At 37.5% G+C, this 17,532-nt stretch overlaps 1 protein-coding gene across 6 annotated transcripts in view; it reads left to right on the top strand.

Moving 5' to 3' along the window:
• The window catches only part of LOC125462795 (plasma membrane calcium-transporting ATPase 1-like), a 235,750-nt gene extending 224,348 nt beyond the window's left edge, over positions 1-11,402 (top strand). For 4 of the 6 annotated variants that reach the window (XM_048553178.2, XM_048553176.2, XM_048553177.2 and 1 more), the window contains one exon: positions 2,572-11,402. In XM_048553178.2, the coding sequence (XP_048409135.1) occupies positions 2,572-2,877 (306 nt within the window). In that variant the 3' untranslated portion in view covers positions 2,878-11,402. The remainder of the gene's footprint in view (positions 1-2,571) is intronic. The other 2 variants (XM_048553180.2, XM_048553179.2) reach the window with 1 other exon arrangement.
• Positions 11,403-17,532: the final 6,130 nt, after the last annotated feature.

Here is a 17,532-nt window from a genome sequence, read left to right as displayed (position 1 = left end):
TTGTTGTACTTGGAGCACAACAGCATATTCAGAGATTTTATTTGTTTGTCTAAATGCCACCTTATCGATCAGTTGTGCTTGCTTCCCTAATGTAAAAACCACTTTCCTGATGGTCTGCTAATCTCACCTTGACTGATTTTAATCAAAGGCTCAAAAACCAATTGCAACAATCATAATAGACTCTAGCTCCATTCCATTACAGCATACCTGTCACATATTCATATTGATAGAAATCAACCAATGGTTATGTAATTCTGTTTACTTTTCTTACAAAACAGGAGGATAAGGGCTAAAGTCTTCATCTCATGTTTTGGTGACTTTAGATAGGGGATGTAGGGAAAAGTGGGGAGTCTGATCTAAAGGAGAACACATCCCCTGTTGCACTAATGTAGATTTTAATCTATGCATAGTGAAAATATCATAATAAATTTAAATTAAATCTCAGGTGAGTTCACTCTTCAATTCAACACAAGAAGTAATGATGCACAAAGTATTTTTCCAATAGCACCAATTCTCACCAAGAATAATGCAAAAACTGGACCGAATGGGCCGTGGCTAATTACTCCATTGCTTTCCTACCTCACTTACAGTTGTTTTATCCAATGTTCTTTGTGGTCAATCTTTATTTAATGTATGTATTGCTGATCTGTTGATCTGATTTCTTCTCTTCCCAATGCCACCCCTCCCAGACCCTCAAATAGTTCTAATAGTGCAGAATCTGTTAGGCTGGTCTAGTTTTCTCATCTTCATTTGGCACAGGACATGGAAGAAGTTTTCAGCAAGGTTCAGCAGAGACGGAGAATGGCTAAGTTGCAGTTTATTTGACATGGTGTCTCCAGGTGATGACAGACTTTGAGATTTTCTTTGATTCAACAAGTTTATAACTGTGGTGTTTTCAAGTGCACCTTTAACTTGCCACAGAATGAAATATTGGGCCTATACTCGAATGTTTACATATTACCTTTTCTGCTGCACTGCATGTCTGTGTGTTGCTGATTGTGAGCTTGTGTATTGTGATATTCTGCTCGTCCTGCTGGTTTTACCAGTTAACATTACCTTACCATGCAAAAAGTTATTTTGAGTAGCAGGGGGAAGAGTCGACACTTGCATCATGGTTCCATTGTGTTGTAGAGTTTTGTTGGATCATGGTGATTTCCACCCCCCACCTCCCACTGTCTTCGCCATTAAAGTGTTGTATCTTACACTTTGCTTTAAAAGGCATTGTCCACCTTAAGTGATTATTGGTCCATTTTACTTAAGTGCAGTTAAAGGTATCTTCATAGTATTCATGTGCTCATGTCTTTAGAATGGCAATTGTTGGTGGAACCCATCCAGATAGAAAAGTAAAACTTAGTATGTACACTGCAACCCATTTATACCCATTTTCACCTGTCTGCTTAACATAGAATATTATGTACTGGTTTTCTGTTAATTTTGGAATTATTTATTCAGTTTTTCCTGTTGTAATACTAACCATTTAATGCCCTCCATTTCTTGGGTTACTTTCTACCCTTCAGTACAAATTCGTGGTATGTGTTTGACAAATGCTGTGATTAGCATTTTAATCCCCTTTGTTAGCCTGTGAACACACTTAAACTATAGGAATGTGTTAACGCTGTTAATTAACCTCAAAAGTAAGATCATTGGTAAAGCTGGGCCTTGGCACTCCAGTGTGTTGTATCCAATGTGGTAAGATGTCTGTAGGTATTTGAGGATTCAAATGTTTCCATTACCATCTAGGCTCATGTCTAGTTGGGCTACTTGCTTTTCCTGACTTGAATGAGCAAAGTCACCTAGTTCCTGAACAGTGTAAACAGAGGCTTTCTTTCTGGTCAACTGGCCATTCCTTGTGAAGTTGTTCACCACTGTTGAAAGTCTGGGTGGAAGGGAGGGTGGAAGACAGTGATATTGCAAGGACACATTTGCCTTTGCATAGCGCAGTCCTTTCAAATTGATTCATTTATCATATCTTTTCTACAACCTGTTTCACCTGATTATGTTTTGCAACATGACAGTCCATTTGATTCTCTTTTTACTTTTTGACTTGTATTCCAGTTTCTTTTAAGAACTCCTCTAATGTCCTAAACCTTAATGTTAAATTGGGTTTTAGAACAAGATGCTTCCAATTTTTGTTGTGGTTCATTAGTGACCTGTGCAGATGTTCTCACCTTCCAGCTGGTGGCAGGAATTTTGTTCCAAATTTTGCTGTTAAACGAGAAATTTTAAACTTATTTAGCTTTAAAGAATGGAATGTCACTAAACCACCAATTTGTTGTCCTCCAAATCAGGCATTGCCCATTTTAACTACAGCCTCCATACCAAGCATGGAAAAGCCATATCTTTGTTGGAAAGTTTATGTTGAACAACTAATTTTTACTTTTCTTCATTTGTCACAAGTTTACATTTCCAGTTGTCTTTTTTAATTTACAGCTTCCACTGCACTATGTCCCGGCCACTTAATATCGGCAATATTTATGACCTCCATTCTCACCGCACACTATCTGCCAAAAAGCAATCCCATTGAACCAAATGTTTATCTGACTTTATCTTTTTGGCTCCTCTGCCCTGCAGATCAAAGTGGTGAATGCGTTCCGCAGTTCCTTGTATGAGGGGATAGAGAAACCGGAATCTCGAAGCTCCATCCACAACTTCATGACCCACCCAGAATTTGGAATGGACGATGACGAGCCTCGGATCCCACTGATTGATGAGACTGATGTAGAAATCAATGGACTTGCCAACTGTGGTGCCCCAAGCCCACCGAACAAGAATAACAATGCTGTTGACAGTGGAATTGGCCTACCCCTCACAGACGCTAGCAAGCTCGCCTCTTCCAGTCCAGGAAGCCCCTTACACAGTCTAGAAACATCGGTCTGAACCTCTTTCCTCAACAATCCCCCACCTCTACCACCCTCAAAAACCCACACCCCACACACACCTCACATGGATTTCTAATCCATGAACTCGCAGCTTTCACACTGTCTTGTCTTGCAAGAAGCAAAAAAAAATTGAATGGTGGTTGGCAAATTGATGGGAAATCTGCAGATTCTAAAGCATTTTATGTACGATGAACGAATGTTTCTGACACTAAGCATTTCACGTTCAAATGGCAATCTTAAGGTTTTAGATCACACCAACTGTCATGCCAGAAGAAAGTACAGAATGGTGAGAATTAATGGAATTGAAAGTGATTTATGTTGACTTTTACTTCTCCTATCACCAGCACTTTGGAGTTTACAAGACTTCTATTTCAATTTATTTCAATTGAAAAGGCCACAAATTTCAGTAACAGTGAAATGAAATGCCAAAAAAACAAAAATCGTACATTGCCTGGAGTGTGTAGTTTCCAGTATGAGTAATGGGAATTGATTCCACAGTTTGGTTAGTGTAAAGGGGCAGCAGGGAGGAAAGACTTAAACTTATTTAAATTACTGGTTGTTAGTTTGACATGGCTTGCTGGTGACCTGTAATGGGTCTCTTTTGCAGCCCACTGCCAAGTGGCTTCTTTATTTCACTGAAGGAGGCAAGTGGCAAGATCTCCTAAATTTCAATGTGCTGGTTGTTTGCTTCACATCACTTGTACTCTAAAACTGTCTTCTAGTCTCCTAGCAAGGTGTGATCCATATCCACAATCCTGGTGCACGTGATCAGCAGTGATGTTCTAGTCTCAATGACAAAGCTGGTGAAAATCCTTTGAAGACTATCTTTGTATCACCAATTTTAGATTATTTGCAGGGTCGGGGTTGGATTGAGGTGGAGAGGAGATGGGGCAGCGCAATTGTGGCACTTGTGTTATTTCGGTTGGGCACAGTGACCGATTTCCCTGTAATCGTTGACTGCCAGACTTTTGGCTTCCCGTTAAAATTGAGTTGAAGCAGGATGTCTAATCATTGTCGGTGTGCTGGGGTGTGATGACGTCTTGTGCATACAGGTGCGTACTGCTTTCTGACAAGGTGGCCAATGTTTGAGACTAAAAAGTCTAAAGAGCCAGTTGACAGGAAATCTTTCAGTCCACCTCATATAATTGATATACAGTGGAGCTACTTAGATCCTTCTCAGTCATCAAGATCACAAACTTTCTAAATTTACATTTGGTTTATACCTTTCTTCAACAAAAAAATAAAGCCAAATGGGATCAAAATTTGGTACAAATTTGGTTTGGAATGTATGTTTCTGGCAGCTTATTTGCTACTTTTCACCTTAAAGCTTGTTGCAGGGTCTTCAATTCCTCAGTGGCAGTGTTGTCTGTTTAGTTCCAGTTTTGTAATGATACATCCACTTAAACTAGAATAAAAGATTGGCATTCACTTAACTGGTAGGCAAAGGGAGAGAAGCATAATGGCATATCATGATTACATCTGAATTTGTGACAAAGATTTCTCTTTCTCACAAGAAGCAGCTTCTATTGAAACACTTAGCAACCCTGGTTTCTTGATCATACACACTAATTTATATGACCATTTAACATGTTCACTTGCCTGTATTTGGTTCTGCACATGACACTTCCTGAAATATTGCCTTCATAATTCAGTGAAACAGATGATAATTAGTAATGCAGCATTCACTGAACAAAGTGATTAGGCTAAACTAAAGTGAAGTTTTTGGATGGGGAGCTACTAAGTAATCAAGTATTTAGAGGTTTTGCTTAGGCAGTGACTTCTCACGTTAAAAATTTGAGTAATGGGGTGAAACCTCGTGACAACATGCCGAGCTAACAAAGCACAGAACTTTGAATGTGGGCACATGCCCTGTGGATCAATTACTTGAGGACGTGGAGCTGTTTTAGATGATGGTACTAGATTTTTTTTTTATTTAGTCTCCTGCCTGCACGTTAGTTGAGTTGCATGTTTGAGGTACTTTTCCTCTCAAAATATTGTCTAAAGTGATTCACTACAACCCACAACCTTGGCACCATTTTAACTGATCATATCTGCAGAGATAAAATGTATTACTGCATACAAGCAATATTTCTGACACTTTTCCTAACTAAAAACTTTGAGATATTGGTAAACATAGATTTCAAATGGTCCTTTTTTTTCCCCATAGTACAAGGATGGGTGATGGTGTAGTATAGGGCAGCTGCCGAAGTTGATTTTAAAGTCCCCATGAGGTGTACTGACAAAAAGCAGTTTTTGTCTACTCTAAAATAAGCAAGAGAAAAGTTGTAATTTATCTTTTGTCATAAAATTATATTCTACAGACCAACCAAAAAGGGACGCTACAGCTTTAAAAGAACAATATTAAGTTATAAAAGAATGCGATATTTTAACTTTCACAACTATGAAAGAAGTGAAAGGATACTTCCTCTTACCACTATGCACTAAATGTACCTTTCTTAGTTCAAATTGTTTGTACCAGAACCAAAATCACCTCTTTGCACCTCCTGTTGGCAACGTTGTTGGGTAAATGTTGCATAGTTTTGTTGAAGAGGTGGAGCCTATGATTGTTGGAAATTATTCCAATTCCTCCACTCAGTTCACAGCTCCACCTTGTCACAAAGCTGCAGTAGATACATTTCACCATTCAGTTGCCGTTTCACACTTGCATGGTAGAATGTTGAAAAGGGACTACAAAATTGGTTAACAAAAACATCTTTTCATATTAGTTAGTAAGAAAGGAATTGGAATGTATAAATTGAGCAAACCCTCAGAAATGCATACAAACTTGTTTTTAATTGACTCCAACCAGCAAATTAAAACCTTTAACTATTATTACTTAATCCACTAAGAGCAGTGCTGCTGGCCTATTAAAGCTGCTGGCCAAAATTTGGAATCTAAATGGAAGAGCCTGGCCCATAGTTTTCAAATCATTGTTGCATTCAACATTTTCAATCTGTTTGTTACAAGTGTCACTTCAGGTAGTTTTGTGTAAAGATAGTTTTTCCATATTCTGCAACTTCTACTTGGTTATTGAGTTTTGCAGGCTGCTGAAGATGCAGCATCTGATCTGCCTGCTCCTGACCTGTTCTGGTTGTTTATTTAAGATTTTGTTTTAAGGAAAACCTTTAAATCTTTTCTCAATCTTGCAGTAGAGAATCTAAATCACAGGTATTTGTTTCATTTTAAACAAAACACCGTCGCACACACCAGCCGCGCCCCCCCCCCCAAAACAGCAACACCTTTTTAATTATAAATTTGGATAGACAGAAATTTCAGTGGCTGTTCCTGCTGTAATAGGTTTGCAATCTTTAACTCTCCTGTTCCCATAGATAAGGTAGGCGGAGATAATATTAGGTGTCTAGTAAAAATAAAAGTAGTTGAAACTGTCAATTAGGGTAAGAAAGTCTAATCTTCTATACATATACTTATGCCAATATTGCATTGTACAATAGGTCCTGACCTTTGTAAAAATGGGCAAGAAGCTGATGCGAGAGCTGTAATATCCATATCTGTTGAAGTCCAATGGTATAATGCATGTAAACATTCTCTAAGCATGAATTCATGAAGTCTATCTGAAACAAAAGCTCATTATCCAGATTTATGAAGGCTAGTTTTCAGTTCGATTTTGAAACCTCTAATCATTGAGATTACCCAATGCTTTAAACAAGAATTGTTGTAAATTTAATTTTGCAACGAACAAATGCAGCTTCACAGCATTAAGGTACTTAACAACTGCTCTGTTAAAGCATTTGATTATGTGCCAAAAGATTCCAACATGAAAGAAGCAAGATTTAATATTCCATCAGAAGTACATTTATTACTCCAATTCAATCAAAATTGCATGTGCCGCAAGTTCAAAATCTGATTGGTCTACCATTTATTGAAGCCTGGAACGCAATTGACAGCTGCAGATCTGTGGAAAAGTTAGTGTTTGGTACCTGTTAAGTAAGGAATAAGAAAATGGTTTTCAGGTATTTATTGATGCAGTCAGTAGTACAGATGCTGTCATCTGTTGACCCTATAGAGTACACTTTGTAGCTTATACAAAACAAATGAATCCTACTTTTAAGTAAAAATTAAAATTTTCTGATGCTTAATAGTTTCCACGTTTAAAGGCAAACTTTATTCTGTTGTTATTGAAATGTCCTTTTAAGAGCACCACCCTAGTCTATTGTTTAAATAAAACACAAGCCAAGAACGGACTCTAACTACCATTGCAGTTACTGATTTACATATTTCTAAGCCTCGTAGAAGTCATGCGATAATGCGTTGTGCTTATCGAATGGTGTTGAATAGTTTATTTGCGTTTACTTGAGGCTTATGCACATTTTTGTGTATCTGCACTTCCAATTGACATCACTCTAAAACAGTGGACTGTGAATTCTGCTGATGGCAAGTTTTCTCTCTGTGAACTAATTTGCAGTAAAGCTAAGAAATTACGGCAAGAAATAGTCTTTGAGCAGATTATGCTGAGGAAAGAGTCGGAATAAAAATCATTGGCAAACCTTTTCAGTTTTTTCAGTCATTCAAAACAAGGGCCATTTTTCAGTTTGAATTGTGTTGCTACTTTGTGAATGGTCTCGAAAGTGATCCTACGGCATCAGCTGGTTTCCTGTTAGCTAACAGTGCCCGCAACATGATGCTACAGATTGGCAAAAAAGAGCTGCCTCGAAATTTAGTATTCAAACTGCTGTCACTTCCTGGCCTTTCAACTTAGGACACTTTTCGACAATCCATCGTTATCTGCTTCTACTCATTAAAATTACGTCTTGAGGTTTCTTTCCCCCAATGTCCTTTTTACTACTACCCCTGTCAATTCCAGTGTTTATAAATAGCCCTGTCAATTTCAATCAGCCTGCACACAGATCATGTTGCGTTGAAAAGAATTATTCTTTATCTGACCTGACTTTCGCTATCTCCCACCTTTCTATCTCCTGCACAGACTGGAGATATTGAGAGGCTGACCTCGCAAGCTGTGTTTTTCACTGCTTTAATTCCTTGCATCTCGGCAATTCTTCCGTGTAATCACAAAGACCTCAAACCAGAGAAGCATTTCAGAATCCAAAAGAAGAGCTTTCGCACTGTAAAAGTGCCAACAATTACTGACATTTATTAAATCTTTGAAAAGTTTGACGGCTATTTTGAAGGTCTTTCTCTTCTCCATCTCCCCCTCACCGCCACTTCCCCACCCCCGCCTCAAAAGTATCAAATCGAATTCAGAGCTGGATCATCATCTCCTGCCACCCCGAAAAACCCCAGGTTCGGATTGATCAGTAATAGAAAATTAATTTTATTGTTTAATAAAAACTATAATTTTATCAAATGTAATAATGCTCACCTGCTTCGATCTCCTGTACCTTGACCAAATCGTGAATTGAGGATAAACTAATGCCACAAGCATTCTGTCTGTCTTAGTTGCTGGCCGTTCCAAGGAAAGTGCGTGATGTCTAATTTAGAACAGTCCACTTTACAAACTAAATTAATTTAATTGGAAGTGTGCAGTTCAGAACGGTGGTGTGTATTAATACAAGATATGCTTGAGGCTACACTTTTCCTTATAAATCAGCTATTTCTGTGATGAACTAAACTGGTCATGTGCTCAAAAAACGTTCACTTTCACTTGGAGACCTATCACTTTCAATGGATATCTGCCGTCCTGCCCACTGCACTTCGAGCGCAGGCTGGTACAACTGACGGTTTGATGAGAGACTCCTGAACGTTCATCACTGGATGAAAAAGTGCAGTTAAAAAAAAAAATAGCCTTGGTGAGTTGTGGGCTGCCTTGTGACTAGCAGTATTACATTAAGTTTTTTTTATAAAGTAAATCGTATGCCTTTATAAATTTAGAATGATGACTATGAAGATTAAAGAAAGGGCAGTTTGGAAAAACAGGTTTTGATTCCACTAAAAAACTCCACCTAATATGGAAAGCGAATTGTTTCCAGTTTTGGGACCACAAGCATGATAAACTATTTTAAAATTATGTATGAAAATTGTCTACAATCCCCATCTTCCAGGCACATCTTTATCTCATTGGGTAAGCTGTTTGAACAGTGTACACTTTAATTACCAGTTTTCTAAATGTGTCTTGTGAAGCACAATCAAATAGTTGAGACGGACTTGCTGTGCTACAGTAAATGACCAATAAAAGGTGAAGAACCAGTTAAAGTGGTCACGAAGTGGTGATTGGAGACCTGCCAGTTTCCTGACAGCAGCTTTTTGAGGAGATTTCGATCAACCTTGGCCTGACCTAGATATAAATTATCATCATAGAATCATACAGTACAGGAGAGGCACTTCAACCCATTGGGTCTGTACCATTTTGTTAAGCTATATATAAAAATTTATTATATAGATATATATATATATATAATATGCATCTGGATGTTGTCTACGTGGGTTAGATTTTTTTTCAAACGAAGTTGAAGCTTTTTCTGTGTGCTAGATCTGTTGCTGATCAACAAAAGGCACTTGAAACTTATGTGAAGTCATGCTTAGTTAATGATTTGGGATTTCAGATAATAAACTAATTTTATAGGATGTATCAATGCTATCCTGTATTGATCTTATGTACCTTGATATGGTCAAGGTATCAGGAAGAAATCTACCAACAAATGCTTAACAGTAGAAGCACTTGAATGATCTAGACTATTCTAAAGTTAATGGACTAGAATGTAAGACACTATTCTTTCTCAATTCAATGTGACGTTAACTGAGGCAAAGTAAATGACTGACTCCCCCCCCCCCCCACCATATTCAGTCCCTTGAGTCCTAACCATTATTCTTGCAGTTTGCATTTTTTTAAAATCTTTGTTAAGCAGGAAAAAGAATGTACAGAAAATGGAGATATCAGATTATGTAACAGGATATATGCATGTTTGTGTCACAGTACAGTCATCACTTTGGTAACAAATCCTTGATTTGATGATTATTGGTAGTCATTTTTATTTTCAATCTGTAGACAGCCACTCGGGACATCCTTGCTACCATAATAAAATTGTGCTCATTTTTGATCTTTTTATATATACATTTTGTTGGAATTAAAATTTGTCTAAAAACTTTGCTTTACACAACTTTGTTTCTATGTTCTAAAATGTTTGATTTTCTTGGCTTAATCTGAAAGTGGGCAACACTAGAACAGTTTTTTTTAAAACACAATGGCTTAAGTTATTGAATAAAAAGTATGGTGCTGTAGCTTAAAGGTATATATCCTGTTTGATAAGTTTTAAAAAATAGTGCAGCTTCGTTAACTTATGCCTTGAAAGGTGGGATACTTATTATGTATGTCCTATTGTGTTTTTCTTCATGAAGCAAGCTGCACAGACTTAGTGCAATTTCAAACGCACATTACTAAGTAAGTTGCCTTTTTTCAACTTTAAATTGTGAGCTAAGGGAATCCTGTTAATAGCATATACACCTAACTCTTCTGCCTTCATTGTTTTCAATTAAAAACAATAAACTATGTTCCAAAAAGTGTTTACAACAAGTATGAATGAAAAAGGCAAAAGTGTTGCAACAATATCTGTCATGCATGTCCACTTTCATCTGATTCAAGGGAATTATTCTTGCTCAGTTGGGAAGGCATTGTGGTATAAAGAAATGAAATAAGACTTTGGAAGGAAGTCTTGTGATGCAATTCCATTGTGCAAGTGAATGTAGAAAATGTATTTTTGGTTCAGGACAATTCCATCCTTCAATAAATACACTCATGAAGCTAAACTATTTCTTTCAGAGCAGAGAAGAGCAAGATTGAGGTATCCAGTAGCTAGTGTAATACACACTGGTATTTTTGTAAAAAAAAAGGAAAAACTTAAAAATTTTTAGAAACTGACTGAATAATTATGTGGTATGCATGACTTACTGTGGTGGATCAGAGCAATATGTACCCTGGTGTGTTTGCCACATTAGAGTTCAGCTTGGAGTGCTGATGCTGTATCTTGCATTTTGATATTTTTCTCTTATTACCAAGTGACATAACCTCTATGTAAAATGTTTTGCATGTATTTATATGGTTCTTGTGATGGAATGAATAGTCAAATTAGCTTCTTCCAGAACACACAATCTGACAATACATTCGGTTGAAAAGCAAAAACAATTTTAAAAAATTGGCAATGACTTATCAAACTTTAAATGCGTGATTCTAGAAGCTTCAGAGTATTTTTTTACAAGCAGCCTGCATTTGTGAATCAAGAATAATGTATCCTGCAATCTTTGTGTATTAAAAGAAAATAATAAATATTTCTCCATCAGTTGTTTATGGATAACTTTTTTATCCTGTTGTAAATAAACTCATTTTTTTTGTTTATTTTGAACTATGCAAATGGGTCTGTAACTGTTTTTCTTTTTATTTTCTCTTCCATTCAGTCTGTGTTTTGGTGGAATGTGTCTTGTTTTGGAAGATGTGTAAACCATTTTGTAGTAAATGAACATGTAGAATGCAGTCTCTCCCGTTCCTGTCAAGCAAACTTCAGACAAAGATGTCAATTGAGTAAATACAAATAAAGAATCTGGGGGAATGGAAAACTATTGTGTGTCTCCGTTACTGGTGGACTGTGCCCTGGATCTAGTACCTGGCTGAATTTGGCTTAAAGTTGAATTATTGTGAGAGTGGAATTGGCAATGAAACTTGCAGTAAATGTCCAACATACAGATTTGTTCAAGAAGCTTAACTAACTCATTTCTGCAGTGGTTAAATAGAATCATTAAAACCTTGAGTAATTTGTCAGTTAATGGAATGAGTATTGCTAATGCACAAAGCTGACAAGTGTGTAAATACTCAGCAAGTTGGCAGCATCCTCAGCAAGATAATTCATGTTTCAGGCCTGTGATCTTTCTGCACAATTGGCAAGGACTTAATGTCTTTTTATGCAGGGGCAATGGGAAGGTTGAAAAGAAACAAAGGAGAATGCCCATGATAGTGGAAGTGGGGGAGAAATTAAATAGCAAAGGAGTTGGTGATGCTGACCGAAAGGGAGTGGTAATGGGTCAGGGGAAAAAACATAACTAGTTGCGCTTAGAAGAGCTGTGAATGGCAGAATGATGAACGGTTGTCATCTGAAAGGAAAAACTCAAACCAGTAAAGGGGGCAAAAAAGTTTGATTGTGTAATTTATTAATTCTGTGTTGCACTAGTCAAAAGATGATGCTGTTCTCTCAACCTCAGTAGAACACTGCAGGTCAGAGGTTCATGTCAGCAAGGTAGTAAATTGAAATAGCGATTATCCCCTCCCACCCCAGATGGCTCTCTGCCAACCCAAGGAGCAGTACCTCATCTTTCATGTCATTAAAAATCAATTTCTGTTGGTTTAGACTAATACAATTTTATAAATTCCAGGTGCAACTTTCATGATGGGCTGACTGTTAATTTTGAGTACTGACAGAGTAGCTGCTCTGTTAGAAATGAAATTTGTGTGGGGCCATTGGAAATCTTCTGGTTTCGTTGGAAGGAAGCAGGGATCTTTCTCAGTCTCCGATTAACATTCCTGACATTGTCAAATCCACTCATCATCCCCTTGTAATTCATGGGATCAATGGCCTCAAAGTGGTTAGAACGACAACAACAATTCTGAGGAAGGGTCACCAGAACTGAAACATTGTTTTTTCCTTCTCAGATGCTGCCAGACCTGCTGAGCTTTTCCAGCAACTTTGTTTTTGTTCCTGATTTACAGTAGCCATAATTTGTGTTTAGTAATTTGCTATGCACCAAATGTCTAATTATATCTATGAAAATGGAAATGTTCCTTTGGATCACTGTAGGGTAATGGATTTTTGATTTACTAACGTTACTTGCTGCTCACCATCTACAATCTCTCTCATCACACATACAACTACAGACTTAACTGCTAATTACTTTGTAAGATTGAATAGAAAGAGATTTAGAAAAATCTAAATTTAAATTTGAGGGGAATGTAAACAGGTGATGAAGAAGTGACCACAACTGCAGCTGCCTAAAATTACTGCAGCAGGGGTTAAGAGAATAGGAACCTAGGTCGACAGGAGGATGGGGGTAACAAGTTACTGTGGTCTTGAAACCAGCAGAAGCCATCCTGTCACTTGGACTGATATTATGGCTGTGCGGCACAGTGATATTGCTGCCTCTGTGCTGGGTTCAATTATAGTCTTGTTCAACTGTCTGTGTGGAGTTTGTACACAGACAAGGGGAGAATGTACAGTGTAAAGATGTGTAGATTTTGGAGGGTTGGACTTGACACGATGAGCCAAATGGCCACTTCCCGCACTGCAGGGATTGTAAGATCCTATCTGTATATTTCATAACTCTCCAATGTTGGTGGCAGCTTCAGCAATTCAGACTGTCACTGTCACTGCCGCAGCAGTGCTCTTGTAAAGTACTGGAAGTGTCCCTGCCTCTTGGATAGGAAGCATTTAATAACATCATTAGGCATGTGAACAGAAAGTATCTGCACCTGTCACTGGTTGGATTAGCACATCACAGGGCATTAAACAGACATTGGGGTTGTTCTGGTAAAAGCTCAGCCACCTAAAACTTTGCATTCTTCCCCAAAGATGCTGTTTGAGCTTTTTAAATGTTTCCAGCATTGTTTTTAATTCCAACTGCCATCATTTCATTTCATTTCCATTTTAGCATTGGGTGCTTGGTTGGGACTAATACCGGTTTCAGATTTCTCATTTAGCATCATCGGCTTTGAGTGGTCGAAGTTTTATAAAATTAACTTGCAGCAAACAACCCACATGCTAGTGATCTGATCAATAATCCCTCCTCAAGCGAGATGCTTCAAAGGCAATTTGAGAAATAAGAGCACGGTCATTGACATACAAGCATATAATTATGGTCATTCAGTTTACCGTCCTTTGTTCAAGAGATACCCATTAGATAAAATATTTCTCTCCTTGCTTTTTTTTTCAAAAACATTGATTTTTGTGTAGCCATGTGGTTGCAGGCACAGATAGTGAAACAAAGCCTTTAGAGATTCCCTCTTCAGACTTCCTTCAGGATTGTAGAAAATGCGTAGTTTTTTTGCTGCCATCTAGCAGTCTTTGTTCAGTAGATGATCATAGATGAGTAAGTAGACCAGAACACATTCTCAATCTTCCATAAGTAAAGGAATATAGACCTAGTCTATTCATTGATCTCCATTTAACAGGGAAAGCAGGATAAAGAATTGGCTCTAATTACTAGTGTTCTGCTGCCAAAGCTTATTAACATCTACCTCACCAAGCTCTCAATTTTACGACACCTCATTCTTCTACACACTAGAGTATAGGCCCATTTCTACTCAACCTGTCCTTTATGCTCAGCTATTTTATTGCATGTTCCTAATCAGGTATGAAGAAGTTTTTCTTGAAAATTGCATGAACTTTATTACAGCAATGTCAGAAGCTGATGGCAGATAGAATAGAAAGAAGAATGAAATGGTAGGCTATACACAATTGCGGGTCTCACTCATGCACGTATGGAAGTTTTTGACAGTTGTCATTTGATTTTGACTAAAGATGGCAGCACAAAATGGCAAACAGATAATATTGAAGAAAGCATATGTAAACAGTTGTCTTTCCTGTGCATGTTAAGTCAAGTGTAGTGGTTCAGGATGTGATGAATTGGCAAAGCAATATGGGAAGATAACTTTGCTGGTAGGATCAAGTGCTAAGTTGCAGAAATGGCAAAGGACAATTTGGAAGCAGCACCATTGAGAAACCAGAAGATGAAAATCAACTAGATGTCATTTGAGGAAGAAACAGGGGAGAACTACAGGATATGGGCCAGTTAATGGCTCTGATTACCAGAATAGATCTAAATCCTCATCTTTAAAGAGCATTAGAATCAGCTGTTAAGAGTTAGTTAAGTGAATTCAGTAAAGCAGCAGAACTTGATGGTTTTTAACTCAAATACACATTCTAAGCCATATTTCTGGGAATCAGAGACTGTAACAGACCATCTTTTTTCATGGCAATTAATCACCAAAGGTGATGACAATGAAAGCAGAAATGCTGAGCCATGGATAATGGAGGGTCCCACTTGTATAGAAAATAGACATGTTTAACTAAGTATAGTTGCTAGTTGATCTTCCAGAGTAGAGTAGCAAATAAACATTTTTAAAAGTGTGATATAAATTGCTACATATCTGTCACATGAGAGGTATTGTGCCACATCAGGTCAGCTTGCTTGTGTAAAGTATGAAAAACTGTCTTGCAGTGAGGTACAAAGGCAGAAATTTAATCTGATAAACAAATGTTGGAATTTTCAAAAGAAAATCAAACCCCATGATTGAATCTCCTCCCTTAAATTTACTACCAAACCAATCTTATCTTACACTTTCCCTGCGGGCTCGATCAATTTTATGCAAAATGCATGTGGTTTGCTGGTGGCAATGACTCCCTTTCGTTCATGAATTTTTACCATAGGACAAACTGAAATGGAATACAATTTGTTCTAATGAATCTTTGTTGTTGTGTCTCTAAGAACCATTAACAGTGTAATCCTTTTCTAAGGCTCCGAAGCATAAGCTTCACCCCCCCAACCCCCGGGTGTTACTTATAATCACTGCAATTGGAATGTACAAACAATGAACTTGTTTTTAAATTACAGGGCAAGGAAATTTGTGTACAAACAATTGTTATGTGCCCTTGAAATTCCTGCCCTAAATTCTCTTGCACTCTTTCAACTTTCTGATGATCAAAGTCACTATTGATCTCGTCTGTCTCTCAGAACCAGCCTGTGGTGTCATAGCCACAAGCTTAAGAGATCTGAATTCAAGAGGCCACAACAGCTGTGGAATGGATGGGAGTCAGTTATTGATAGAGGAGTTGGAGGTTTTGAATAAAGATGTTTTTAAAAGTAAGCAAATTTCTTTCAACAGCCATTTATGCACACATGGCTGACAGTTATATAATCTTTACCATTATGAACAGAGCCTATGGAAGCATTGTAGTTAATCTTTACCTACCAAAATCACTGCTTCAGTACAGCAGAATTCAACTGTGAATAATTCCTGGAGAATGGCAGAGGTTCACACAGGGTACAAAGATTTACTAGAATAGTATCACGGTTGAGGTTCAATTAAGTGCAGAAACCAGAACTGTAGTCGTTCTCAAGGGGTGAGTGGAAAAGACACAGTTGGAGCTGTTCTAAGTTACAAGGGGGTTTGACAAATGTAAGTCAGGAGAAAATGTTCCAATTTTCCAGCTAAGTAACAAGAAACAAAAAGATTTAAAATAATTAACAAGGATCAGAGGATAGATGTTCCATAGTGAGGAACTTACGATCTGGAAACATACTGAAAATAATTTTCAGGGCTTTGGTGACTGGATATTTCAACTGAAGAGCAAACACAGGCACACAGTCTCCTTTGGAATAACAAAATACTGCCATCTTATGATAATTTCAACTCTATTATAATAAACACATTATCACACTGCTATTCAATTTTGATTTTCACTTGTTGAGCTCTTGACAATAGTCAAGAAAATATTATATTGCAGTTTTAATGTAGTAAAACATTGCCTACCCCAACCAAGGTACATTTTAAGAAGCATTATCAAACCGGAAAATGACACATCCACATAAAGATCAGAATAGGGAAAATAAGATTTGAGAAATGAAGGCATAGCTCAGACAACAATAAAAGCAGTCCATGGGGCACTAGCACAAATATCAGAAAAGTGCAGGGTGGACTGTTGGGACAGTCTACACCCAAACTACGCTGGGATCAGTGTTCCAGTGAGCCAAACAACTAGGACGGTAGAGTAGTTTGAACACATTAATGGGAACGGGGCTGAAATCTGGAAAGAGGTGATAAATCAACAAGTAGAATCAAAGCAAGACAAAATTTATAATATGGGAAATGATAGACAAGGATAGGAAATGCAAGCACAAATCTGAGTAAACAAACAGATAAGGTTATGGGTTACAAAAATAGAGGACAAATTTACAGGCTTAATACACATAGCAATCAAAGCAAAACAGATGAACCAATAGTGGGAATAGAAATAAATGCCTTCAATTTGTTGACCATTACAGAGACATGGCAGCAGCAGGAAGATAAAGACTGGGTCTGCTGGTAGTTTTAACACTAGATAGGGATAAGCCATATTCAGGAAAATAGCATGTAGAAGCATTAATTGGCAGAGATAAGAAATCACAAAGGGAAGAAATCACTTGTGAAGGCGATGCACAGGCCTCTTAATAACCAAACGGGGTAGAATATTAAAAAGCAAGAAATAATTTCATCATCAGAAAGGTACAAACATAATCACTAATAATTTTAATCCATACATAGATTGGGGAAAAAAAAAGTCAGATGTGCAAATACTAGATGAGGACAGATTCTTGGAAAACCACGTCCTGGATCTAAACAGATGGCAGGCTATATTATGCCTGGTATTGTGCAGTGAGACAGTGAAGGTACCTCTAGATAATCAAAATTATGTGTTACATATTAGAGGGAGAGGGAAAAAAGTCCAAGACCAGATAACGTCAAACTTAAATAAGGACCGTTATCAGGCATGAAAGCCGAGATAAAGTGGACTGGCAAATTAAGGTAAGAGACAGGACAACAGCAATGCAATAGAACACATTTAAGAGAATTTTTCAGAATACATACAACACAAGAAAATAAAATTCAGCGGACCCACATCCATAGCTAATTAGCAGTGAAAAAGATAGTATGAAATGTATA

The sequence above is a fragment of the Stegostoma tigrinum genome, chromosome 21 (assembly GCF_030684315.1).
Source record: "Stegostoma tigrinum isolate sSteTig4 chromosome 21, sSteTig4.hap1, whole genome shotgun sequence".
Classification (NCBI taxonomy): domain Eukaryota; kingdom Metazoa; phylum Chordata; class Chondrichthyes; order Orectolobiformes; family Stegostomatidae; genus Stegostoma; species Stegostoma tigrinum.
This window is presented reverse-complemented; position numbering and strand designations above follow the sequence as displayed.